At 43.9% G+C, this 27550-nt stretch overlaps 1 protein-coding gene across 2 annotated transcripts; it reads left to right on the top strand.

Moving 5' to 3' along the window:
- The first annotated feature begins 146 nt into the window (after positions 1-146).
- prorp (protein only RNase P catalytic subunit) lies at positions 147-27550 on the top strand. 2 transcript variants are annotated; one of them, XM_035743241.2, is made up of 8 exons: positions 147-571; positions 804-1802; positions 1912-1959; positions 2147-2279; positions 12749-12856; positions 26600-26748; positions 26963-27158; positions 27314-27550. In XM_035743241.2, the coding sequence occupies exons 1-8, from the start codon at positions 534-536 to the stop codon at positions 27443-27445; spliced, it is 1803 nt and encodes a 600-aa protein (XP_035599134.1). In that variant the 5' UTR covers positions 147-533; the 3' UTR covers positions 27446-27550. The 2 variants fall into 2 exon arrangements, with proteins under 2 accessions (XP_035599134.1, XP_035599135.1); XM_035743242.2 differs by having other exon boundaries at positions 522-1802.

Raw genomic sequence — 27550 nt, 5'->3', positions numbered from 1 at the left:
GCTCTGTAGTAGAAGAGTGGAATGTTCTTGTAGTTCTCTGTGCTTCTTACTCTGTGAAAAGTATTGTCTCGTCTACTTTCTTTTCCTCAGTCCTCTCATGTGAACAGAACTTTATAAGGCTGTGTGAATGTTCAATCATTGAAATACGTGGGTAGTTGGCTAGTGTGGCTACCGGTAGTTAGTTATCTAGCTGGATAGCTACTTCTTACTCAAACATAAATAAGTAACGTTAACTAGATATTCAGGTTTCTATGAAATTTGCCTAGCTAGCTAGTTAAATAAACAAAACCAATATATGGATGCAGCAAACCATTAATGGAGGATGCCAATCCTCTTTTCAAAAGCTCTTTCCAGTGCACTACCTTATCGTTTGACATTTTACTTCTGTTTATTCGTAATAACATGAAAACTAGCTAACCAAAGTTATGATAACTCCAGCGTCTAAAATGTCTAAACAATCGTAGCTCGCTTGGGATTGGTCGGCTTCGACGTGACCTCTGAACTCCAATGTCTCACGATTGTGGCGTCATCAAATGCGACTTTCTGATCACAGACATGCCTTCTTCTGCAGGTGAATACTCCGTAAAGTGTTATTTAGCTACATTTATTTAGCCAAATTATCATCCAAAACAAGTGCATGTAGATATTGGGTCTCCCGACTCCTTATCAAAAGAATAAAACTGGCATGCTGGTTGTTTGTTTATAGGCAATGTCAATTAAAGTCTCTAGCTAGCTAATTAGTTTGAACCTAATTTCTTAAAGTATCCCTGACTTCACTTGACTGTTTTTTTTGTTTAACACAGACATGAGACATCACATCTGACAGTGTACAGGTGTAGTATATTGTTACTAACTATGAGCTCCCTCCTGATATTAAAAACAAGAATATGTCTGAAATACATTAGCCCACTCTTTAATCCAGCTGGCTTTACTCCCCTGAATAATGTGATTAGCAAGCTATCAGTTAGTTCCAGGCTTTTATGCACTAAAGGAGGGAGTAGACATGCAGGTAACAACAGGAAAGAGGACAGACAGAGAGAATTCAATATCAGAGAGAGGCTCCCTTTTCCCAAGTCAGTGTTTGCTTCTGGGACAGCCAAGAGAACTGCTGAATACCAAAAGAAGAGGGCTGAGGAGGAACCAGACTTCCCCAGAAAGAACAAGAGAGTGAAACCCCCAGACCACCCTCTCACTGCCTCAGAATGGAAGAGCCTAAAATTGACTTCACCGAATCCTGATCGCTTTGACGTCCGGATGATGTCATCAATGCTTGCCGATGGGACAGACATCAACGTGGCCAAGTCCCTGCTGGCCTATGTTGCCATGGATACCGGTACACTGTCTTACGAGCTGCTACTGCGGTACCTCACCCTGTGTGTCGGCAGCGGCCATCACTCTGAGGTGTTTGACATGTATGATATCATGAGGAGCCGGTTCAGGACATTAGACACTGGAGCCTCCAGCCTTTTCATAAAGGGCTTCAGCAGGACAGAACGCTGGAAGGAGGCGCTGACCATCCTGGAGAACATCAAGAGGGCCATCACGCCATCACCGCGTAACTACGGCGATACCATCGCTGGGGCGGTGCTGCATGGTGATGGTGACACTGCCTGGGCCCTGTATGCTGAGCTGATGGAGAAGGGCCTCATTCCCAACCAGGAGACATGGCAGGCCCTGTTCCAGTGTGGTCTCTCTCATCAGGGCCACGAGGACGGGCTGCAATCCATCCTGCTCCATATGAGGGACAACCAAATCTATCCCGAGGAGACTCTGGCTAAAGATATCAAAGCTTGGTTTGAGAGGTAAGTCCTGAATATAGGTTACTGAATACCCCTACAATCACACAATGTTATTGGGACAAAGCATGGGCTGTGCCTATTTTGGTTTGATTATGATATCTTCTCCTGCCAGTCTTCCAGAACAGAAGTGGATTGGAAGCTGGTCCACCGTAGACCCCAGGTAACAACATAAACATTATTTTCATTTTCTTCATTAAACCATTAGACCTAATGAATTCAGAGTTTGAATCAGCACTTCATACACTACTTCTTCTATAATTCTTCTACTTCTATTCGAAACCTAGATGGCTGGAAAATTGAAATTCTTTATTAACCTCTGACCCTGTTACCTTTGCCTTTTTAACCAGGGGAGTGTGTCGGAGCTGCCAGGCAGAGCTGGAGTCCATCCAGCTGAGTCGGGAGGAGTACGCCCAGCTCAAAGACAGGGTGATGGAGGACGTGATCCAAGGCAGAGACGTCTTCAATAAGACCACTCCAGAGGTTTGGGAACCTCTTTTTCTTAGTTTGTCTCCCTCTTGTCCTCTATCTCTGCATTGATAGTGTCCACACACATTATGCAAATTGTCTACACTACAGGTCAGCTTTATGTAATTGGTCAGCCAATCCTTTTGAGTACAGTTGGTTGTAATATATACGCAACATGCAGCAATTTCAAAGATTTTACTGAGTTACAGTTCATATAAGGAAATCAGTCAATTGAAATAAATACATTTGGCCCGAATCTATGGATTTGACTGGGAATACAGATATGCATCTGTTGGTCACAGCTACCTTAAAAAAAGGTGAGGGTGTGGATCAGATAACCAGTCAGGATCTGGTGTGACCTCCATTTGCCTCATGCAGTGCAATATATCTCTTCACATAGAGTTGATCAGGCTGTTGATTGTGGCCTGTGGAATGTTGTCCCACTCCTCCTCAATGGCTGTGCGAAACTATTGAAACTATTCAGCATTATCATGCTGAAACATGAGGTGATGGCTGCGAATGAATGGCATGATAATGGGCCTCAGGATCTCGTCACGGTATCTCTGAATTCAAATTGCCATCGATAAAATGCAATTGTATTCGTTGTCCGTAGTTCATATCTGCCCATACCATAACCCCACCACCACCATGGACACTCTGCTGACACAACTTTGACATCAGCAAACCGCTTGCCCACACGATACCATACACACCGTCTGCGGTTGTGAAGCCAGTTGGACATACTGCCAAATTCTCTAAAATTATGTTGGAGGCGGCTTATGGTAGAGAAATTAACAATCAGTTATCTGGCAACAGCTCAGGTGGACATTCCTGCAGTCAGCATGCCAATTTCACGCTCCCTCAAAACTTGAGACATATGTGGCATTGTGTTGTGTGGCAAAACTGCACATTTTAGAGTGGCCTTTTATTGTCCCCAGCACAAGATACACCTGTGTAATGATTGTGCCATTTAATGAGCTTCTTGATATGCCACACTTGCAGTGGTGTAAAGTACTTAAGTAAAAATACTTTAAAGTAATACTTAAGTAGTTTTCTGGGATATCTGTATTTGACTTCACTATTCATATTTTTGACGAATTTTACTTCACTACATTCCGAAACAAAATTATGTACTTTTTACGCCATACATTTTCCCTGACACCCAAAAGTACTTGTTACATTTTGAATGCTTTGCAGCACAGGAAAATGGTGAAATTCACACACTTATCAAGAGAACATCCCTAGTCATCCATACTGCCTCTGATCTGGAGGACTGCTTTGTTTGTAAATTATGTTCGACTGTTGGAGTGTGCCCCTGTCTATCCATACATTTTAAAAACTAGAAAATTGTGCAGTCTGGTTTCCTTAATTTAAGGAATTTGAAAGGATTTACACTTGTATGTTTACTTTAGTATATTTTTCGTATATTTTTGCAATATCATTTACTTCTGTTATTTAAGTATATTTAAAACCAGATACTTTTAGACTTTTACTCGAGTAGTATTTTACTGGGTGACTTTTTCACTTTTACTTGAGTCATTTTCTATTAAGGTATCTTTACTTTTACTCAAGTATGACAATTTGGTACTTTTTCCACCACTGCACACTTGTCAGGTGGGTGGCTTATCTTGGCAAATGAGAAATGCTCAATAACAGGGATGTTAACAAATTTGTGAACAAAATTTGAGATAAATAAGCTTTTTGTGCTTATGGAACATTTCTGGGATCTTCTATTTCAGCTCATGAAACATGGGACCGACACTTTACATGTTGCGTTTATATTTGTGAAGTTGTGTAGTTCGACAGCAGAAAATAGTTGCGTACAATGGCCACTAGACAGTGCTAGTGTCGTATCAAACTAAATCTGCACATGTGAATTCAACGACAAGCACTGCAGGTTTCTCCACATGCACACATTGTGAATTGCACAAGAAATATGAAAAACCTATGGCAAAGTTTTATTTTGGATTTAACTATTATTTTGGTTCTGGATGTTTTGGGGCTAGATTTTTTAAGTATTGGTCAAACTTTTCAGCCATTAAATGCAGTGTTTCATGATTCAGTGTTGTTCAGGGCTGATCTTGCTTTACTCTTAGGGTTTGCTGTTGTTTAGGGGTTTATCTCCTGAATTAAACAAGATATTTTGCTGCATGAGGGCCAGTTGTATGAGCTTGGGGGTCTACTGCTTAAAATAGCAAGTCGTCCTCCAAGGGATCAGGCCTGTCCCACAATTAGATGAGATGATGGGGATTTCCAGTTGCAGAACATGTATCTCCCCGTCTCTCTCTCTGCATCGGCACTGAGCCCGCTCTTAGAGTCAGTCAGCACAACCACACATTTCAAACATTGGTAAAGGCTGGTCAATATGTAAGTGACAAAATACATTTGACCCTTTACTGGTGAAGACTCGTTTCACCTCATTGTAAACTAGTTACAGTACACTTATTTTGACCTGAGAAGAGCCTACAAGCAGCTATCATCAAGATAGCTGCTTGTAGGCTCTTCTCAGGTCAAAATAAGTGTACTGTAACTAGTTTACCTCCATTTGTCATTGTCCTATATGTGGTCATTTATGTTTCATCAATAAGAACTCTTCAGATGCATGGTAGGAAACATACAAGTATTTGTTTATTTGAATCCCCATTAGCTTTTGCAGAGGCAGCAGCTATTCTTCCTGGGGTACACAAAAAACAGGAAACATGACAAGTAACAAAGAACAGTCACATAAATGTAAAATACAGCTATATACAAACAATACAACCACAACAATACAACAACAACAAAAACGTGTGTGTGTGCATGTACTTGTTTGTGTGTGAGTGTGTGTCCCCTCACAGTCCCTGCCGTTCCATGAGATGTTGTTAAAAAAAAGAAAAGTGTTTGCTTGAGTAATTGGAGATGGAAGGGAGTTTCATGCGATCTTGGCTCTGTATAATACTGTGCGTTGCTGTGAATTTGTCTCTAAGCTATTATAACCCCATTCCTGAAAGTAAAGACTTTCTGGAACGTGGACGTGCCTTCTGTTTCCTGCTATGATGATCACAGGCCGTGTTAGGAGTGTCAACAATTTGGCCCACAGTAGAATATAGTTGAATAGCCCTGTCATAGCCCTTCTAAGGATAGCTGTTCCACTCCCTATTTAATCTGGTTCTTGTGACTGACTGGGTTTGAACCAGGGCTCTTGCATGTCACAAGACTTTGTTAGTAGAGCTGGGACACCGTCCATATCTTTCACTTATTGCATGCATTTAGCTGATATCGTTCATTACGGTAAGTAGCCCATACCATAGAAATGTAAAGTTTGAAATTAAATACGTTTGCTGATATGGCTGATTCTTAATGGGACAATTGATGGCCACAACCATCAAACTAGTAGTAGTAGTAGTTTAAAGGATAATAACAAACAAAACAGTTGCACATTGTTACGAACATATTGTTCTATTTAATCGTTATTGCATCAATTGAGGCAGTTTATCACAATATGGATTTATACCCATATTACCCTGCTCTGTGTGTTAGCCCACTTAGCTAAACCCTATAGGCATCCGTTCATGAGTTTAATGTAAAGGATGACACATTGCTTGCCTAACGAGTACCGCATCCCCCTGATTTCAGCTCATACTGAGACTCGAACACAGGACGTCTGCCTTGCAAACATACTTGACCGCCCTCCTGAAGTGTTCCAACCAACCAAGATATTTAAAAAGGCCTTCTTCAACTGCACAAGGTGGCGACACTTCAGGCCTATGAGTGTGTTTCACAGATCCCGATCTGCTACATTCACCCCCTAAACTCACTCCACAGCGACCCCAGTTGTTGAACCAGCGCATCTGTTGATCCAAGTCCAGTGGCACCATTGTAAAGGTGTTGACTGCGTAGCGAGTACTGCTTCCCCGTGATTCAGCTCATATGGAGAGGCCTTCTTTAATTGCGCAGAGTGAGGAGTGAGTTTCACAGCTCCCTATCTGCTACACTAGATCCAGCAAGGTTACTCATCAAAAGAGCGTGGTTTGGTGATCCATGCTTATGTGATGAGAACCTTGCCTGAGACCTGAAGACGTGTTAGTTTGACATGTGTTAGCTTGTGTTAGACGTGTACGTTTTAAGTCTCCGGCAAGGGTAGTCATTATAAGGTTAACATGTTTCTGACTGTGTTAGCCTGTTGAGCTAAAGCTTAGGCATTGGTCCTGTGGCTTGGATGGGTCTCTTCAAAGAGTAGGTCAAAAGGGGTTGAAGTGTAACACAGGCAGATCAGTGACCATGTTTGTGTGATGAGTAACTTGTCTGAGACCTGAAAAGTTGCATTGTCGGGCACAGAGGATACCTGGGTTAGAAAGCGCATCAGTCAAGCTGATACCGGTTTCAGGCAAGGTTGCTCATCACATGCATGGATCACCAAACCGCCTCTGTTGCACTCATTAAATGGGATGCAGAGATCCTTCTGCTTCTGTTTGCCACAGAAAGTGTTGTTGTTGTGCAGTACTTTTAGACTTTTCCTCAAGTAGTATTGTACTGGGTGACTCACTTCTACTTGAGTCATTTTCTATTGAGATATCTTTACTTTTGCTCAAGTATGACAATTGGGTACTTTTTCCACCACTGAGAACTACTGTGTTAAATCTGTTTTGGCTTAAAGGGATACTTTGGGATTTTGGCAATGTGGCCCTGTATCTACTTTCCCAGAGTCAAATAAACTTGTGGATTAATGTTTTGTGTCTCTGTCGAGTAGGAAGGAAGTTAGAGGTAGTTTCACAAGCCAATGCTCGCTAGTGTTAGCGCAATGGGAACTATCCTTTATAGAGACTGTTTCATGGGAAATATAATTTTTGTACAGATGTACAAAGCATTAGGAACACCTTCCTAATATTGAGTTGCACCCCCTTTTGCCCTCAGAACAGATTTACTTTGTGGGGTCATGGACTCTACAAGGTGTCAAGTGTTCCACAGGGATGCTGGCCCATGTTGACTCTAATACTTCCCACAGTTGTTGTCAAGTTGGCTGGATATCCCTTTGGATAGTGGACCATTCTTGATGCAGACAGGAAACTGTTGAGTGTGAAAAACCCAGCAGCACCTGGCACCTACTACCATACCCCGTTCAAAGACTCTTAAATCTTTTGTCTTGTCCATTCACCATCTGAATGGAACACATACACAATCCATGTCTCAAGGCTTAAAAATCCTTCTTTAATCTGTCTCCCCCCTTCATCTACACTGATTGAAGTGGATTTAACAAGTGACTTCAATAAGGGATCATATAGCTTTCCTCTGGATTCACCTGGTCAGTACGTCATGGAAAGGGCAGGTGTTCCTAATGTTTTGTACACTCAGTGTATATTGTATAATAAAGTGATAGGCTATTTCATGGCAGTTTTTTGGGGAAATTCAATTTTCTTTTGATTACTCGATTGCATGTCAGGATGAACTGTAATACATTAAGTCCGTGTTCTGAGCTGTAATCCCTCTTTGTTGCTTTAGGTAACATTAGTTTTGTTTATATCTGGGCATAGCTTGGACATTTTTTTGGCCTGCTGAAGTCATATAAGCTGCACAAAAGAGTTTCACATTTCAACCCTCAACAGGCTCTCACATGAGTGACCCTGGAAAGTCCCTGTGTGTGTATATGTGCGTTTGTGTGTGCGTGCGCCGAAACTAACGCCCTCAGTCCTGGGGCTGGAGCTTTGCTCCTATGCAGCATTGGTGTTTTCTTTGCAAGGTTCAACTTCATTGTATAGTCTATCACATGAAAGAGTGCAAGAAAAATGCATTTAGAATAAATAGAAAAGCAACGGTACCATCTTTTAATTAAATTATTTTGTCTATGATTCAAGTTAAAAATTAGAACCCACTTGTTATGTTTTGTTTGTGGTGCAGCACTGTTTTATATTAGCCTATTTCTCTGTCTGTCCCAATTAATACTTTCAGAGGTGAATTCCTATAATAAGCATAACATAGTCTTGCACTGAGAAGTAAGATATTATTGTTGTTCTGTAACTATCCAGGATATAAAGGTCAACATTTTGCAGCAGGTTGACAGGGAACATCCTGGCTTGCAGGGTTTTAGAATCTAGAACCAGCCATAGAACATAACATAACAACCTGTTCCTCGCGCTTTAGACTAGAGGGAGATGACAGACCGGTGGAACAGCCACATGTATTTTTATCTACAATTTTTGTTTTGGGAGGTTGGATTGAATACAGTTACGTGGAATGTCACTGTATAGCCTAATGCTATTAAGATATCAATGCAAATGTTAGTGGTCACGTGCTACATACAACGAGTATAGAATTTACCATGAAATTATTGCTTGTATGAGGTATTTCAGATAGATACATTGCATTCGGAAGTATTCAGAATTCCCCTTTTCCACATTTTGTTACGTTACAACCTTATTCTAAAATTGATTAAATACCATTTTTCCTCATCAATCTACACGCAATACCACATAATGACAAAGCGAAAACAGGTTTTTAAAACAGTGCATGTCAGAGCAAAAACCAAGCCATGAGATCGAAGGAATTGTCCTTAGATCTCTTGAGACAGGTTTGCGTTGAGGAACAGATCTGGGGAAGGGTACCTAAACATTTCTGCAGCATTGAAGGTCCCCAAGAACCTTCCAGAAGGACAATCATCTCTGCAGCACTCCACCAATCAGGCCTTTTTGATAGAGTGGCCAGCCTGAAGCCTCTCCTCAGTAAAAGGAACATGACAGCCTGCTTGGAGTTTGCCAAAAGGCACCTAAAGGACTCTCAGACCATGAAAAACAAGATTCTCTGGTCTGATGAAACCAAGATTGAACTCTTGTATGTGTATGTTTGTGTGTTTTGTTTTGTGTCTGTTTGTGTGCTTATGTAGTGTATGTGTTTGCATTTTGTATGAAAGTGTCAGTGTAGTGTGTGTATATAGTGTGTATATATATATAGTCTTGTGAGTTTGCATAGAGACAGTAGGGTCCGGGCAGATAGTCCGGGTAACCATTTGATTAACTATTTAACAGTCTTATGGCATGGGGTAGAAGCTGACCACATTTAAAATACCCAAATGCGGGACAACAGGATGATTTTGCTGGACAATGTAGTCTGTCTGTGTGACCCCCCTTAACCTTTTTTTTCTAAATTAGTAGTGTTTGAATTTGTTGATTAAATGTGGGACATGATTGTGGGACACGGGACCAAGGACGAAAATGTAAGACTGTCCTGCACAATCTGGGACATGTGGTCACCTTACTGTGCAGGTGTGAGTGGGCCATGTTATGTCCTTAATGATGTGGAGGCCAAGGAACGTGAAGCTCACGACCTGCTCCACTACAGCCCGATCGATGTGGATGGGGGCGTGCTCTCCCCTCTTTCTCCTGTAGTCCTGTTCTCCTTGGTCTTACTAGTGTTGAGGGAGAGGTTGGTGTCCTGGCACCACACTGCTATGTCTCTGACCTCCCTGTAGGCTGTCTAATCGACATCGGTGATCAGGCCGACCACCGCTGTGTTGCCAGCGAATTTGATGATGTTGTAGTTGTGCGTGGCCACACAGTCTTGGGTGAACAGGGAGTACAGGAGTGGACTAAGCACACACCCCTGAGGGCCCCCCATGTTGAGAGTCAGCGTGGCAGAAGTGTTGTTGCCTACTCTCACCACCTTGGGCCGGCCCGTTAGGCAGTCCAGTTGCCGAGGAAGGTGTTCAGTCCCAAGGTCCCCAACTTGGTGATGGGTTTGGAGGGGACTATGGTGTTAAACGCTGAGCTGTCGTCTGAACAACATTCTCACATAGTTTTTTCCCCTCTTGTCCAGGTGGGAGAGGGCAGTGTGAATTGACATTTTGCGTCATCTGTCAATCTATTGGGGTGGTATGCGAATTGGACTGGGTCCATGGTGTCTGGGATGATGGTGTTGATGTGTGTCATGACCAGCCTTTCAAAGCACTTCATAATTACAGATGTGAGTGCCAGGATGATTACAGTATTTTAGGCAGGTTACCTTGGAATTCTTGGGAACTGGGACAATGGTGATCAGTTTGAAGCATGTTGAGATTACAGACTAGGACAAGGAGAGATTGAACATGTCTGTGAAGTCACAGTACTGAGGCGACACTACAGCCTGGGGTTGGATCCCGTGACCGGGAGCCCCATAGGGCGGCGCACAATTGGCCCCGCGTCGTCCGGGTTAGGGGAGGGTTTGGCTCATCGCGCTCGAGCGTCTCGAACTCGTACTTGTCCTCTTGCTCAGTTGTGCACCAGGGCCCCTTTCTATTCTGGTTAGAGCCCGTTTGCACTGTTCTGTGAAGGGAGTAGTACACAGCATTGTACGAGATCTTCAGTTTCTTGGCAATTTCTCGCATGGAATAGCCTTAATATCTCAGAACAAGAATAGACTGATGAGGTTCAGAAGGAACGTCTTTGTTTCTGGCCCACAAATGCTGATGCTCTAGATACTCAACTAGTCTAAATAATGCCAGTTTTCAGCTGTGCTAAAATAATTGCAAAAGGGTTTTCTAATGATCAATTAGCCTTTTAAAATGATAAACTTGGATTAGCTAACACAATGTGCCATTGGAACACAGGAGTAATGGTTGCTGATAATGGGCCTTTGTACGCCTATGTAGATATTCCATTAAAAATCAGCCGTTTCCAGCTACAATAGTCATTTACAACATCAACAATGTCTACACTGTATTTCTGATCAATTTGATGTTGTTTTAATATACAAAAAAATAGTTTTCTTTCAAAAACAAGGACATTTCTAAGTGACCCCAAACTTTTGAATGGTAGTGTAGGTTCCTTGGTGATTTAGACATTTTATTGGTTCCAGACAGTATTGCAGATGAGCAGTTGATAAAATTGTTTCTCAGCATTGTCTCCTTTTTCCATGTGGAAAACTCAGTTATGCAAGAACAATGAAGAAGAGCCATCAAATATGAAATATTCTCTCTCTACCAGGGAGAAACTCTGGAGAGATGCAAAGGTGCCTCCTATCAAGTGTAACTGGGTGGTTGCCATGCTATGCTCAGCTAAACCCATTCCCTCCACAATGGAACTAGAGTGGAGATCCATTGTCTCTGACTCCATCAAAAACAACATCTCAGCACAAGTCACGTGACCTTACAACCTCTGGGAATTCCCAGTTCTTCCAGTCCCAACTTGCCATGACAACTGCTAGTGCTGCAGGGGAGCAGATAGCAACACAACAAGCTGTGTTAATAAGGTAGAGGTGAAGTAAAGGGGAAAGTAAGCTCTTCCCCAGACTATTGGTTAACGAGATGTTAACATCCTGCCTTTATCCCAGAGGCCTAATGATGTATTAGAATGTCTATGGCCTGAAACAGGGCCTGAATGTCTCTTCAATACTTAATGTCCTTTAGTTGCAGAACTCGTTCTCCCTTCTGCACCACAGGGATTCCCCAAATATTATTCCTCTTTCCGTCCCATATAGATGTCTCATTGTGATGCTGTTGCTTACAAAGTCAAAAGCTTTAGCTAAATTTGCTACAGTTTTTTTTTGTATTATTTTTCTCAGGGGTATACAGTACTTTACTGTTGTTCCGGTGGACTTTAGTATTGTATTGGGGTTGTGTCAGGGGATTTTTCAGGCTCTTTGCTAGCAGAGACAAAGAAGTGAAAGTACTGGCCTGTTCCATGGGCTACAGTATTGGATAATGGACACTTATACCACATTATGTGTTGGTTTGTAGGCTGTAGTTGGTCTGTCTTGTTGCATTCTCAGGAAACATGGTGAATATATTAGCATCTATATGTGATGAAATGAATTTAAAAAATATATTTTTATGTATGTCGCAATCTGTTTTTCTTCCATTTCTTTCATCACAAATAGATGCTAATATATATACACCATGTTTCCTGAGAATGCAACAAGACTGACCATGTATGTCACAATCTAAAAAAAGTATTTCCACTCATAACGTTCATGTGTCAGTGGATCTCTATTTCCTATGTACTAAGCAGCAGTGACAGCAACATGAGAGACCTATGCATACATGCAGTGTAGAATGTACATGATAGACAGACAGACAGACAGACAGACAGGTGGAGGTGTGGCCTGGGTTGACATGTGGCCTATCCAGAAATTCTGCGCTGTACTGTGTATTGCCAGATTTATATCTGAGGCCAGTCCAGGTTCCCATTGAAACGGAAACAATGAAAGAAAAACAAGAGCGAGAGGGAAGTCCTGGCTGTCGAGTTAAGTAAATATTGACCATGCCATATTTGATTTATCTTGCCCTGCTACTGAAGTTCCTCCTTGTTCTGTACAGACCAGCTGGTGCTCAAGACTTTCAAGTTTTTTTTGTGTGTGAATTAGTATGTGAATTTCCCACCCCCTCATGGATCATCTGATAGCTGTGAGACATTTCATTTAAAAAATATTAAATATAATAGGGACTTGACATGCACAAACATTTCAAATGGAAGCATAAAACATTTAACCACATATGTAAACCTGAAGCTTGGGTAACCAAGTGTTTCTCCCTCTCCTAGGAGCTGGAGAGCTTCAAGAACTTTGTCAAGCGGAAGCCGGCCTTTGACGTGGTCATAGATGGACTCAATGTGGCCAACATTGGCATCAAAGGGAACCAGTCTCAGACGGTGAGTTCTCTGCGAATGTGAGTCCAGAACAACAATGTTATGAAATGTTCTGAGTTGGCACCATTGATCTGACATTTAAGGATGTGGTGTTGTGCTATTGATTAGTGATGGGGGGGACGATAGTTACGTTTTGGGATAATATTTTATTTATTTTTACCCCTTTTTCTCCCCAATTCTGTGGTATCCAGTTGGTAGTTAGTCTTGTCTGATTGCTGAAACACGACCCAACCCAGCCGCACTGCTTCTTGACAAAATGCCCGCTTAAGCCAGCCACACCAATGTGTCGGAGGAAACACCGTAATCCCGGCGACCGTGTCAGCGTGCATGCGCCTGGCTCGCCGCAGGAGTCGCTAGAGCGCGGTGGTACAAGGACATCTCTCCCAGTCAAACCCTCCCAGACGACGCTGGGCCAATTGTGTGCCGCTCCATGGGTCTCCCGGTCGTGGCCTGCTCCGACAGAGCCTGGACTCGAACCAGGATCTCTAGTGGCACAGCCAGCAACTGCGATGCAGTGCCTTAGACCACTGCGACACTCGGGAGGCCGACGGGGATATTCTTTTTGATGATATATTGTACTGTTCTGACAATATCTCAATATCATTTTAGCGGAAGTTGGCTGTATCTGCACCAAAACTCCAGTATTTTTCCTTCATAGCTTATTTTCTTCTTTTTAAATAAGGAGCCAATTCGTTTTCATTTACATTTACATTTAAGTCATTTAGCAGACGCTCTTATCCAGAGCGACTTACAAATTGGTGCATTCACCTTATGACATCCAGTGGAACAGCCACTTTACAATAGTGCATCTAAATCTTTTAAGGGGGGTGAGAAGGATTACTTTATCCTATCCTAGGTATTCCTTAAAGAGGTGGGGTTTCAGGTGTCTCCGGAAGGTGGTGATTGACTCCGCTGTCCTGGCGTCGTGGGGAGTTTGTTCCACCATTGGGGGCCAGAGCAGCGAACAGTTTTGACTGGGCTGAGCGGGAACTGTACTTCCTCAGTGGTAGGGAGGCGAGCAGGCCAGAGGTGGATGAACGCAGTGCCCTTGTTTGGGTGTAGGGCCTGATCAGAGCCTGGAGGTACTGAGGTGCCGTTCCCCTCACAGCTCCGTAGGCAAGCACCATGGTCTTGTAGCGGATGCGAGCTTCAACTGGAAGCCAGTGGAGAGAGCGGAGGAGCGGGGTGACGTGGAGAGAACTTGGGAAGGTTGAACACCAGACGGGCTGCGGCGTTCTGGATGAGTTGTAGGGGTTTAATGGCACAGGCAGGAGCCCAGCCAACAGTGAGTTGCAGTAATCCAGACGGGAGATGACAAGTGCCTGGATTAGGACCTGCGCCGCTTCCTGTGTGAGGCAGGGTCGTACTCTGCGGATGTTGTAGAGCATGAACCTACAGGAACGGGCCACCGCCTTGATGTTAGTTGAGAACGACAGGGTGTTGTCCAGGATCACGCCAAGGTTCTTAGCGCTCTCGGAGGAGGACACAATGGAGTTGTCAACCGTGATGGCGAGATCATGGAACGGGCAGTCCTTCCCCGGGAGGAAGAGCAGCTCCGTCTTGCCGAGGTTCAGCTTGAGGTGGTGATCCGTCATCCACACTGATATGTCTGCCAGACATGCAGAGATGCGATTCGCCACCTGGTCATCAGAAGGGGGAAAGGAGAACATTAATTGTGTGTCGTCTGCATAGCAATGATAGGAGAGACCATGTGAGGTTATGACAGAGCCAAGTGACTTGGTGTATAGCGAGAATAGGAGAGGGCCTAGAACAGAGCCCTGGGGGACACCAGTGGTGAGAGCGCGTGGTGAGGAGACAGATTCTCGCCACGCCACCTGGTAGGAGCGACCTGTCAGGTAGGACGCAACCAAGCGTGGGCCGCGCCGGAGATGCCCAACTCGGAGAGGGTGGAGAGGAGGATCTGATGGTTCACAGTATCGAAGGCAGCCAATAGGTCTAGAAGGATGAGAGCAGAGGAGAGAGAGTTAGCTTTAGCAGTGCGGAGCGCCTCCGTGATACAGAGAAGAGCAGTCTCAGTTGAATGACTAGTCTTGAAACCTGACTGATTTGGATCAAGAAGGTCATTCTGAGAGAGATAGCGGGAGAGCTGGCCAAGGACGGCACGTTCAAGAGTTTTGGAGAGAAAAGAATGAAGGGATACTGGTCTGTAGTTGATGACATCGGAGGGATCGAGTGTAGGTTTTTTCAGAAGGGGTGCAACTCTCGCTCTCTTGAAGACGGAAGGGACGTAGCCAGCGGTCAGGGATGAGTTGATGAGCGAGGTGAGGTAAGGGAGAAGGTCTCCGGAAATGGTCTGGAGAAGAGAGGAGGGGATAGGGTCAAGCGGGCAGGTTGTTGGGTGGCCGGCCGTCACAAGACGCGAGATTTCATCTGGAGAGAAGTGTCAAAGATTTTGTTTTCCGCAAACATCCTTTCTGAATTTAAAAGTAATCATTAAAGTAATCTAGTTTTTCAAAAGTGTCTGTAACCAGATTACAATATTTTTGCTGGAAATGGATGACCGTTCGTTTTTTTGTAATCACTTCCATGTAACGGACTACATGTCATCCGTTACTCCCCAACCCTGATGATATGCAACTCTGCCTTTTCAAACATGTACTTTCAATATGCTAATATCTTTTGGACACATTTGTGTCCTGAAAAGTTAAACTTCCACTGCCACAGAGATGGCTTAAAGGTGTCTTGAGGCATTTCTTTGTTGATATTTAATTCCAGCGTTCATTCAATTACAACACACTTGTTTTAAGAGCGTTCGAGAGATTTAGTGGCGCAATCAAATGCCGGAAGCTGGGTTTGTTGTAGTGGACCAAACTCCGTTCAATGGTGAAGGAAGTCCCCATGGAGTGGAATTTAGTCTGCCATGTTTGTGGTGTCTAGTCGCTAGGTTTGTGGTGGACACCAGTGTGTGATGTTGAAAGGTATTTATTGTCAGAGGCCTTCTGGCAAATTGGTGAGGACATGTATACTGTTTGATTGTGTTTGTTGCAGACCACAATTAGAACATTCACTGACCTCCACTATGGCTGATTTGTGTCTGGTTTTGACTAAAGCTCATATAGCCCCCACCCACCTCTCTCGGCCCTCTCTCTCGGCCCTCTCGCTCGGCCCTCTCTCTCTCTCGCTCGGCCCTCTCTTTCTCTCGCTCGGTCTGGAGAAGAGAGGAGGGGATAGGGTCAAGCGGGCAGGTTGTTGGGCGGCCGGCCGTCACAAGACGCAAGATTTCATCTGGAGAGAGAGGGGAGAAAGAGGTCAGAGCACAGGGTAGGGCAGTGTGAGCAGAACCAGCGGTGTCGTTTGACTTAGCAAACGAGGATCGGATGTCGTCGACCTTCTTTTCAAAATGGTTGACGAAGTCATCTGCAGAGAGGGAGGGGGGGGGGGGGAGGATTCAGGAGGGAGGAGGATTCAGGAGGGAGGAGAAGGTGGCAAAGAGCTTCCTAGGGTTAGAGGCAGATGCTTGGAATTTAGAGTGGTAGAAAGTGGCTTTAGCAGCAGAGACAGAGGAGGAAAATGTAGAGAGGAGGGAGTGAAAGGATGCCAGGTCCGCAGGGAGGCGAGTTTTCCTCCATTTCCGCTCGGCTGCCCGGAGCCCTGTTCTGTGAGCTCGCAATGAGTCGTCGAGCCACGGAGCGGAAGGGGAGGACCGAGCCGGCCTGGAGGATAGGGGACATAGAGAGTCAAAGGATGCAGAAAGGGAGGAGAGGAGGGTTGAGGAGGCAGAATCAGGAGATAGGTTGGAGAAGGTTTGAGCAGAGGGAAGAGATGATAGGATGGAAGAGGAGAGAGTAGCGGGGGAGAGAGAGCGAAGGTTGGGACGGCGCGATACCATCCGAGTAGGGGCAGTGTGGAAAGTGTTGGATGAGAGCGAGAGGGAAAAGGATACAAGGTAGTGGTCGGAGACTTGGAGGGGAGTTGCAATGAGGTTAGTGGAAGAACAGCATCTAGTAAAGATGAGGTCAAGCGTATTGCCTGCCTTGTGAGTAGGGGGGGAAGGTGAGAGGGTGAGGTCAAAAGAGGAGAGGAGTGGAAAGAAGGAGGCAGAGAGGAATGAGTCAAAGGTAGACGTGGGGAGGTTAAAGTCGCCCAGAACTGTGAGAGGTGAGCCGTCCTCAGTTTTCAGCACTTTCATTTTATTGACTGATCAAAATTCCGTTTATCATGGCTCTCTATTGTCCCTCTGCAGCAGACATATGGTGAGCAATATGTTTTGAACATTAAATCACAACATAATCACTGTCCCGAATCACTATCTATCTATCTATCTATCTATATATCTATCTACATACACACACACAGTATATCACAAAAGTGAGTACACCCCTCACATTTTTGTAAATATTTGAGTATATCTTTTCATGTGACAGCACTGAATAAATGACACTTTGCTACAATGTAAAGTAGTGAGTGTACAGCTTGTATAACAGTGTACATTTGCTGTCCCCTCAAAATAACTCAACAGACAGCCATTCATGTATAAACCGCTGGCAACAAAAGTGAAAATGTTCAAATTGGGCCCAAAGTGTCAATATTTTGTGTGGCCACCATCATGTCCAGCACTGCCTTAACCCACTTGGGCATGGAGTTCACCACAGCTTCACAGATTGCCACTGGAGTCCTCTTCCACTCCTCCATGACGACATCATGGAGCTGGTGGATGTTAGAGACCTTGCACTCCTCCACCTTCCGTTTGAGGATGCCCCACAGATGCTCAATAGGGTTTACGTCTGGAGACATGCTTGGCCAGTCCATCACCTTTACCCTCAGCTTCTTTAGCAAGACAGTGGTCGTCATGGGGGTGTGTTTGGGGTCGTTATCATGTTGGAATACTGCCCTGCGGCCCAGTCTCCGAAGGGAGGGGATCATGCTCTGCTTCAGTATGTCACAGTACATGTTGGCATTCATGGTTCCCTCAATGAACTGTAGCTCCCCAGTGCCGGCAGCACTCATGCAGCCCCAGACCACTCCCACCACCATGCTTGACTGTAGGCAAGACACACTTGTCTTTGTACTCCTCACCTGGTTGCCGCCACACACGCTTGACACCATCTGAACCAAATAAGTTTATCTTGGTCTCATCAGACCACAGGACATGGTTCCAGTAATCCATGTCCTTAGTCTGCTCGTCTTCAGCAAACTGTTTGTGGGCTTTCTTGTGCATTATCCTTAGAAGAGGCTTCCTTCTGGGACGACAGCCATGCAGACCAATTTGATGCAGTGTACGGCGTATGGTCTGAGCACTGACAGGCTGACCCCCCCACCCCTTCAACCTCTGCAGCAATGCTGGCAGCACTCATACGTCTATTTCCCAAAGACAACCTCTGGATATGACGCTGAGCACGTGCACTCAACTTCTTTGGTCGACCATGGCGAGGCCTGTTCTGAGTGGAACCTGTCCACACACCTGCTCCCCATTCACACCTGAGACCTTGTAAACACTAACGAGTCACATGACACCGGGGAGGGAAAATGGCTAATTGGGCCCAATTTGGACATTTTCACTTAGGGGTGTACTCACTTCTGTTTCCAGCGGATTAGACATTAATGGCTGTGTGTTGAGTTATTTTGAGGGGACAGCAAATTTATGCTGTTATACAATCTGTACACTCACTACTTTACGTTGTAGAAAAGTGTCATTTCATCAGTGTTGTCACATGAAAAGATATACTCAAATATTTAAAAAAAAAATGTGAGGGGTGTATTGTACTCACTTTTGTGATATACTGTATATATATATATATATATGTCTCAGAAGAAGAAAAAAACGTCCCTTTTTCAGGACCCTGTCTTTCAAAGACAATTCGTAAAAATCCAAATAACTTCACAGATCTTCATTGTGAAGGGTTTAAACACCGTTTCCCGTGCTTGTTCAGTGAACCATAAACAATGAATGAACATGCACCTGTGGAACAGTCGTCAAGACACTTACAGCTTACAGACGGTAGGCAATTAAGGTCAGAGTTATGGACACTAAAGAGGCCTTTCTACTGACTCTGAAAAACACCAAAAGAAAGATGCCCAGGGTCCCTGCTCATCTGCGTGAACGTGCCTTAGGCATGCTTCAAGGAGGCATGAGGACTGCAGATATGGCCAGGGCAATACATTTTAATGTCCATACTCTGAGACGCCTAAGCGCTACAGGGAGATAGGACGAACAGCTGATCGTCCTTGCAGTGGCAGACCACGTGTAACAACACCTGCACAGGATCGGTACATCCAAACATCACACCTGCAGGACAGGTACTGGATGGCAACAACAACTGCCCGAGTTACATCAGGAACACATAATCCCTCCATCAGTGCTCAGACTGTCCGCAATAGGCTGAGAGAGGCTGGACTGAGGGCTTGTAGGCCTATTGTAAGGCAGGTCCTCACCAGACATCAATGGCAACAACGTCGCCTATGGGCACAAACCCACCGTCGCTGGACCAGACAGGACTGGCAAAAAGTTATATTCACTGATGAGTCGCGGTTTTGTCTCACCAGGGATGATGGTCGGATTTGCTTTTATCGTCTGAGGAATGAGCGTTACATCGAGGCCTGTACTCTGGAGCGGGATCAATTTGGAGGTGAAGGTCCGTCATGGTCTGGGGCGGTGTGTCACAGCATCATCGGACTGAGCTTGTTGTCATTGTAGGCAATCTCAACGCTGTGTGTTACAGGGAACACATCCTCCTCCCTCATGTGGTACCCTTCTTGCAGGCTCTTCTTGACATGACCCTCCAGCATGACAATGCCACCAGCCATACTGCTCGTTCTGTGTGTGATTTCCTGCAAGACAGGAATGTCAGTGTTCTGCCATGGCCAGCAAAGAGCCCGGATCTCAATCACATTGTGCACATCTGGGACCTGTTGGATCGGAGGGTGAGGGTTAGGGCCATTCCCCCAAGAAATGCCCAGGAACTTGCCAGTGCCTTGGTGGAAGAGTGGGGTAACATCTCACAGCAAGAACTGACAAATCTGGTGCAGTCCATGAGGAGGAGATGCACTGCAATACTTAATGCAGCTGGTGGCCACACCAGATACTGACTGTTACTTTTGAATTTGACCCCCCCTTTGTTCAGGGACACATTATTCAATTTATGTCAGTCACATGTCTGTGGAACTTGTTCAGTTTATGACTCAGTTGTTGAATCTTATGTTCATACAAATATTTACACATGTTAAGTTTGCTGAAAATTAACGCAGTTGACAGTGAGAGGGCGTTTCGGTTTTTGCTGAGTTTATATAGCATTGTGAGAATCCCAATACATATCGTATCGGCGCGTAAGTAAAGTGATAATATCGTAAGGTCACTGGCAATTTCCCAGCACTACTAGTGATGTGCCTTCTGCAGTGCAATTAGACTGCAACCTATATACAGTAGCTATTAGAACATAGTGCAAATGCACAGCTGGTGTTACCACTTCCATTTCAGTGTGTTTAGGTTCATACTGACTCACTGTTCGTCTTTACTCAGTCTTCCACACTAACCAAACCACAGTCAGCATCAATCAAAAGCAATATTCCAATGCAGGGGATGTTTCCTAAATCTGAACTTTTTTACCACTTGAGTGGTCGGGCATCAGTCATCATCATGAAAGCAAATACTCTCGAACGTCTCAGACTTGGGTTGAATCAGTGGGAGAAAATGACTTTTTCCCCCACTGATGACTAAGGCTGGAATCACTGTCAATATTACGAATTCCTAGTAACGGAATATAAAGGGTGCCTATCTTGTATTTGTAACTCAGTACAATTAAGTCATTCTGGACAGGATGTACGGTATGTCTGCACCCTCTACCCGGTTGCTACTAGGGGATGATATAGTGCACAGCCACGCCAGCATGTATAGACCCCTCGGAAAGAGCCAAATATCCGTCTTGAATTCCAATGAAATGAATAAGTTGTAATGCCAGCCCACATAAGTTACCCATGTGCTTCTCCCACTTGAGACACAGAGGAGATGGCTTTGTCACGGCTGCATGGGGCTATGGGAGGCTGTTAATAAATGACAACACTTTTTCATGTGGGAAAGATGGGTATATTTTTAGTGCTGTGTATATTTATTTAACCATGGGCTCATAGCCGAAGAAACCCACAGAGTATTATATCTGTGCTCTGTAAGCAGAACCCTTAGTCACCACAGTCTGGCCAGCAGTCTGCCATGCATACACAAACACACACACAGTGTGAATAATCCCTCCGCCTCCCCACAGCTGTTTAGCCTCTTGTTTCTCTGACAGGTGAGCTGAGCATTAGTGAGGAGCAGGGGGGACTGTGGCCTCTTGGCACTTACTGCCTAGAGTAGATATGAATAACCTGCTCCCAGCTTTCAAATACAGCAGTTCTGTATTTCTATAAATGCAGCACATGTAGCTTTGTTTCAGCACACATACAGACTCTGATGCCTTATTGAGGGGATTTCTCTTCCATTGTAATATGACTAAAATCAGTATTTGTGTATTTGTGGTGCTGACTTCTGTCCTAGTTATCAGCTAAAGGTCACATCTCCCCAACCCACTCGTCTGCATTCTCAACCACATCAGACAGACATACAAACGGACATAGTCAGAGTTTTTGCATGTGTGTGAAACTATTATTATACTGAACAAAAATATAAATGCAACATGCAACAATTTCAAAGATTTTACTGAGGTACAGTTCATATAAGGAAATCAGTATTTCACATGAACTGCGAATACAGATATGCATCATTGGCCACAGATACCTTAAAAAAATGTAAGGGCTGTCCGGGATGACCAAGCAGGCAACGAGAGACAACTTATTAGGGTGCAAACAATATTAGGGTCAGTAGCGGTGTGTGGGTAAATTCACTGGGGAAGCCAGAAAAAATAGCATATTATAACATATGTGTTGTGATAATTGCGTTGTTTGCTCTATAACCTGTTAATTAATATGCCTAAAGGCAGACAATAAGAAGACACAGTGGCAGAATAAATTCAACCATACCTTTTATTTTGTCACAAAACCGGAAAGCAACCTCTGTCTGGTTTAGTCCTCAAAGCATATTGCATGTAACAGACCGTTACATGACCTACAGCTTGGTCAAGCAAGTTAATGTTTCCGACATTTTTGGACCACTAAACAACTATTGATTTAGAACCACAGAGAGTTACCTCAAGTCTCAAAGAAAACAGGAGCTGCCTCCACTATTCCAGCTCCATTTCAACTTCAACATTTCAACATCATCAAATCACCTCTGCTTCATCTAATACAGTAATAACTAAAAGGTACCAAAAACAATTTAGTCCAATCAACGTAAGCTAAATATGATGTGGCTGCCCATGGTTCTGATTTCTGTGTGTGAACATGTGTGTGTGTGTGTGTATTTTAACGTTGACGAAACGGTCATTAGGTACACACTTTTATTTTTGTTGTCCTAGGCTACCTGGTTAAAATGCTTGCTCGCTAGCCTAACTTAGATTCATGGGCAATGTTAGCTAGTTAACATTAGCCTTCTACATCTAGCTACATATTGAACTTCCATCCTCTCAGGCCAGGGGCACAACAATGTATGAATTAATGGCTGGATCAGAATAGCAGTTATAATCATTGGCCAGTTTGGAGAATTAAGTAAAATCACAAGTCCAAATCCCTATCAACATCCATGGCTAATTTAGGAAAGGGCCAATTTTAGCTAGCTAGCTGGTCACCGGAGGACAACAACACAACATGATGCAACAATTAAAATGGTTTATTTCAATGGCGTATGCTCTCAATGCGATTTGATAGGAGTGACGCCAAAATCCAAGCTGGCTTCCCTTGTCACTTTTTTTGGTGTGCCAGGACCATTCACAGTTGAGCTCGCTCAGTTTAGCTCAATGCTGATTTGATCATTTTTTATACTTTTTTTTAACAAGGGAGGACAAATGCTCACTGGCTTCCCTTGCATCCCATTCAATGCTACTGGGAGCAACAAGGTTATACTAAGTTGGACCAGACCGCATCAGATAGATGGCCTACACAGAGACAGTGGGGCACTGTTTGGCTCGCTCGGATGCTTTCTCCGGTGAGATACATTAAGCCTCTTGCGAATTGAAGAAAAATTATGAAATACATAGAGATACATTTTTATTTTCATTTTTTATTGGCACATTTTTTAGGGAAGCATGGCTTCCCTGGCATCCATTAATACACACCACTGACAAAGGTTTTATTTCTCAAAACTTAGAAAATACAAATTATGTCAAGGAAATAAACCAAAGTGCTTTAAAATATACAAAGGGATACGTTATTTGAAATGAAAAACGGACTGTCCTATACAGTCTTAACTTAAAAAATAACTTTGATCCAACGTGCAGGAACAGAACGTACACGAACAGAACGTACACAAACCAAAAATCAACTACCTGAAGGCAGACTATAAGGAGAGTGGCCAGTTCCATTCCCTGGTCCAAGGGGAGTCTGCAAACCATCAAGTTTACATTATAACAAGAATGATATAACGTTTAGATCATGTTTTTAAATACAATAATTATTTTAACAATAACAGTACACGATATCAATGTATAACTGTACTTCACTATTTTAAACTGAACAGAGTGTTGTCATTTCCCAACGCCCCACCGGAACCCTATTTTAAGCCTGAGATTCCGTTTGGGCCTCCTTTACCAGAACACCGCGGCATCCCATGCTGCAGACATGAGGCTGTAAAAGCCTATTTATGTTTGATCCAAAAATGTGGTCGGAGACCGTGTGGATGGTGTGACGCAATTGCGGAGCCTCGGTAGGCACGCAAAGGCCAAATCGAGCTCTCTACCGCATCGCTGTGCGACCTGGCCCAAGAGAAAGCGTAGCAATTCGACACATACAAATACAGATGGAATAAACAAAACATACAGTCAATAATACAGTAGAACAAAATAAAACAAAAAGTATATATACAGTGAGTGCAAATGGGGTAAGTTAAGGAAATAAATAGGCCATGGTGGCGAAGTAATTACAATATAGCAATTAAACATTGGAATGGTAGATCAGCAGAAGATGAATGTGCAGGTAGAGATACTGGGGTGCTCCCACAGTTGATTTCTTCAAATCAAGCTGCTTACCTATTGCAGATTCAGTCTACCCAGTCTGGTGCAGGTCTACAATTTTGTTTCTGGTGTCCTTTGACAGCTCTTTGGTCTTGGCCATAGTGGAGTTTGGAGTGTGACTGTTTGAGGTTGTGGACAGGTGTCTTTTATACTAATAACAAGTACAAACAGGTGCCATTAAGACAGGTAACGAGTGGAGGACAGAGGAGCCTCTTAAAGAAGAAGTTACAGGTCTGTGAGACCCAGAAATCTTGCTTGTTTGAAGGTGACCAAATCATTATTTTCCACCATAATTTGCAAATAAGTTCATAAAAAATCCTACAATGTGATTTTCTGGATTTTTTTTTCTCATTTTGTCTGTCATGGTGTACCTATGATGAAAATGACAGGCCTCTCTTATCTTTTTAAGTGGGAGAACTTGCACAATTGGTGGCTGACTAAATACTTTTTTGCCCCACTGTATATAATATATTATATGTATCGCCATATACAGTATATAGTGCAAAATGAGGACATAAAATGAAAGGGATATTTGTTAGGCAGGGGGTTTTATTGTGTGGCTCGTGGCACGGCTGTCACGGGCGTGGATCAGAAACCTGTCAATATCTGGTGTGGATGTCGATTAAGGCAGACCCCGCACCTCTCAGATTCAGAGGGGTTGTGTTAAATGCAGAAGACACATTTCATTTGAAGGCATTCAGTTGTACAACTGGCTAGGTATCACCCTTTCCCTTTTAATGGCTGTACGATGTTGCTGGATATTGTCGGGAACTGGAACACGCTGTCGTACACGTCGATCAAAAGCATCCCATATGCAGGCCATGGAAGAACTGAGACATTTTCAGCTTACAGGAATTGTTTACAGATCCTTGCGACATGTGGCTGTGCATTATCATGCTGAAACATGAGTTGGTGGGGCCGGATGAATGGCACGACAATGGGCCTCAGGATCTTGTTGTGGTATCTTTGAATTCAAATTGACATCGATAAAATGCAATTGTGTTCGTTGTCCGTAGCTTATGCCTTCCCATACCATAACCCCACTGCCACCATGGGGAACTCTGTTCATAACGTTGAAGGCTTCAAACTGCTCACCCATATGACGCCATATACAGTGCCTTCGGAAAGTATTCAGACACCTTGATTTTTTCCCCCACATTTTCTTACGTTATAGCCTTATTCTAAAATGGATTAAATTGTTTTTGTCCCTCATCAATCTACACACAATATTCCATAATGACAAAGCAAAAAGTGTTAAGAAATTGGAGCAAATTTATATAAAATAACACATTTACTTAAGTATTCAGACCCTTTACTCAGTACTTTGTTGAAGCACCTTTGGCAGTGATTACAGCCTTGAGTCTTCTTGGGTATGACACTACAAGCTTGGCACACACAGTTGGGGAGTTTCTCCCCTTCTCTGCAGATCCTCTCAAGCTCTGTCAGGTTGGATGGGGAGCATTGTTGCACAGCTATTTTCAGGTCTCTCCAGAGATGTTCGATTGGGTTCAAGTCCGGGATCTGGCTGGGCCACTCAAGGACTTTCAGAGACTAGTCCCGAAGCCACTCCTGTGTTGTCTTCTCTGTGTGCTTAGGATCATTTTCTTTTTTGGAAGGTGAACCTTACCCCAGTCTGAGGTCCTGAGCGCTCTGGAGCAGGTTTTCATCAAGGATCTCTCTGTCCTTTGCTCCGTTCATCTTTGCCTCAATCTTGACAGGTCTCCCAGTCCTTGCCACTGAAAAACATCCCCACATTATGATGCTGCCACCACCACTGTAGGGATGGTGCCAGGTTTCAGGCCATCTTGGTTTCATCAGTCCAGAGAAACTTGTTTCTCATGGTCTTGAGAGTCTTTAGGTGCCTTTTGCCAAACTCCAAGCGGGTTGTCATGTGCCTTTTACTGAGGAGTGGCTTCCGTCTGGCCACTCTACCATGAAGGCCTGATTGGTGGAGTGCTGCAGAAATGGTTATCCTTCTGGAAGGTTCTCCCATCTCCACAGAGGAATTATAGAACTCTGTCAGAGTGACAATCAGGTTCTTGGTCACCTTCCTGACCAAGGGATTTCTCCCCCGATTGCTCCATTTGGCTGTGCGGCCAGCTCTAGGAAGAGTCTTGTTGGTTCCAAACTTCTTCCATTTAAGAATGATGGAGGCCACTGTGTTCTTGGGGACCTGCAGTAATGTTTTGGTACCCTTCCCCAGATCTGTGCCTCGACACAATCCTGTCTCGGAGCCCTACGGACATTTCCTTCGACCTCATGGCTTGGTTTCTGCTCTGACACACTGTCAACTGTGGGACCTTATATATGTGTGCCTTTTCATGTCCTATCAATTGAATTTACCACAGGTGGACTCAAATTAAGGTGTAGAAACATCCTCAAGGATGATCGATGGAAACAGGATGCACCTGAGCTATTTTTCAAGTGTAATCGCAAAGGGTCTGAATACTTATGTAAGTAAGGTATTTCTATATTTTAGTTTTAATACATTTTTGAAAAATGTCTAAAAACCTGTTTTCAATTTGTCATTATGGAGTATTGTGTGTAGATTGATGAGGGGGGAAAAAATATATTTAATTCATTTTAGAAAAAGGCTGTAACGTAACAAAATGTGGATAAAGTCAAGGCATCTGAATACTTTCCGAATGCACTGTATGTGATGATGACTAATCGTGTTGGTGTTTCTATGCAGCTCCTGGAGGTGGTGTCGGAGCTTGAGCGCCAGGGCCTGGTCATCCTGGTCCTGGGGAGGAAGCATATGCAGCGGCCCTCACGCAGCTGGGACAGACATGACATGAGCTTGGTCCAGCAGAAGGCCCACTGCTTCTTCACTGACAACATGTGAGTTCAGCCCTATGTGTCTTTCAAACCATAGCTTTCTGGTAGATCATTCATATCCATATTATAAGAGTACAGGTCACTCTTGCAAAAGAGACTTTATCTCATTGAGAATAACTAAAGGAAAATATATGTTTTTGTGCAATACATTGGGTAAAGTAACCAATGTGTATTCTTTGGGTTTGTTTGGATGTTGACACCTCTGGTTGTTTGTCAGTTCTGAGGATGACCCTTTCCTGCTGTATGCCACACTGCACTCTGGGAACCACTGCAACTTTGTTAGCCGGGACCTGATGAGGGACCACAAGGCCTGCCTGCCAGACGGTGCCACCCGACGCCTCTTCTTCAAGTGGCAGAGAGGCCACCAGCTGGTGCTGAGCAGCTACACCCCGGGAAAGAGAGTACGATTCCAGGTGAGAGTAACAGGGAGATAGAGCTTGCTTATTTATTACACATCAATGCATAGTATCTGTTGTCTACATGAGGACCTAAAAGGCATATTGATTTTTTTTTAAATATGGCCTGTGTATGTTTATTACAATTCTTGTGTTCTGTACATTTTTTCCAGAGGATATTAAGTTATGACACCATTGTCCAGACAAATGGAGGCTCCTGGCACATCCCCTATGATGAGAATGGGGCACAGAGATGCACTTATGAAGTTCCACAGAAGTGGCTGTGTCTCACCAAGGCAAAATAAGGACCCACTTAGAACTGGTTGATCTTCACAGACCTGTCAATACAGTGTTCGTCAATGAAACTATAGCATGTGAAAAAGAATAAAAGACTGAAAAAAAGCTTTGTA

This window comes from Oncorhynchus keta, chromosome 29, assembly GCF_023373465.1.
Source record: "Oncorhynchus keta strain PuntledgeMale-10-30-2019 chromosome 29, Oket_V2, whole genome shotgun sequence".
In the NCBI taxonomy this organism is placed as follows: Eukaryota; Metazoa; Chordata; class Actinopteri; order Salmoniformes; family Salmonidae; genus Oncorhynchus; species Oncorhynchus keta.
Note: the sequence above shows the minus strand (reverse complement) of the source record. Positions and strands in the feature narration are given on the sequence as shown.

Coding starts and splice junctions, on each gene's coding strand:
- prorp (XM_035743241.2), top strand. CDS start 534: ATGCGACTTTCTGATCACAGACATGCCTTCTTCTGCAG. Junction 572..803: donor AGACATGCCTTCTTCTGCAG/GTGAATACTCCG, acceptor TGTTTAACACAG/ACATGAGACATCACATCTGA. Junction 27,159..27,313: donor GAAAGAGAGTACGATTCCAG/GTGAGAGTAACA, acceptor CATTTTTTCCAG/AGGATATTAAGTTATGACAC.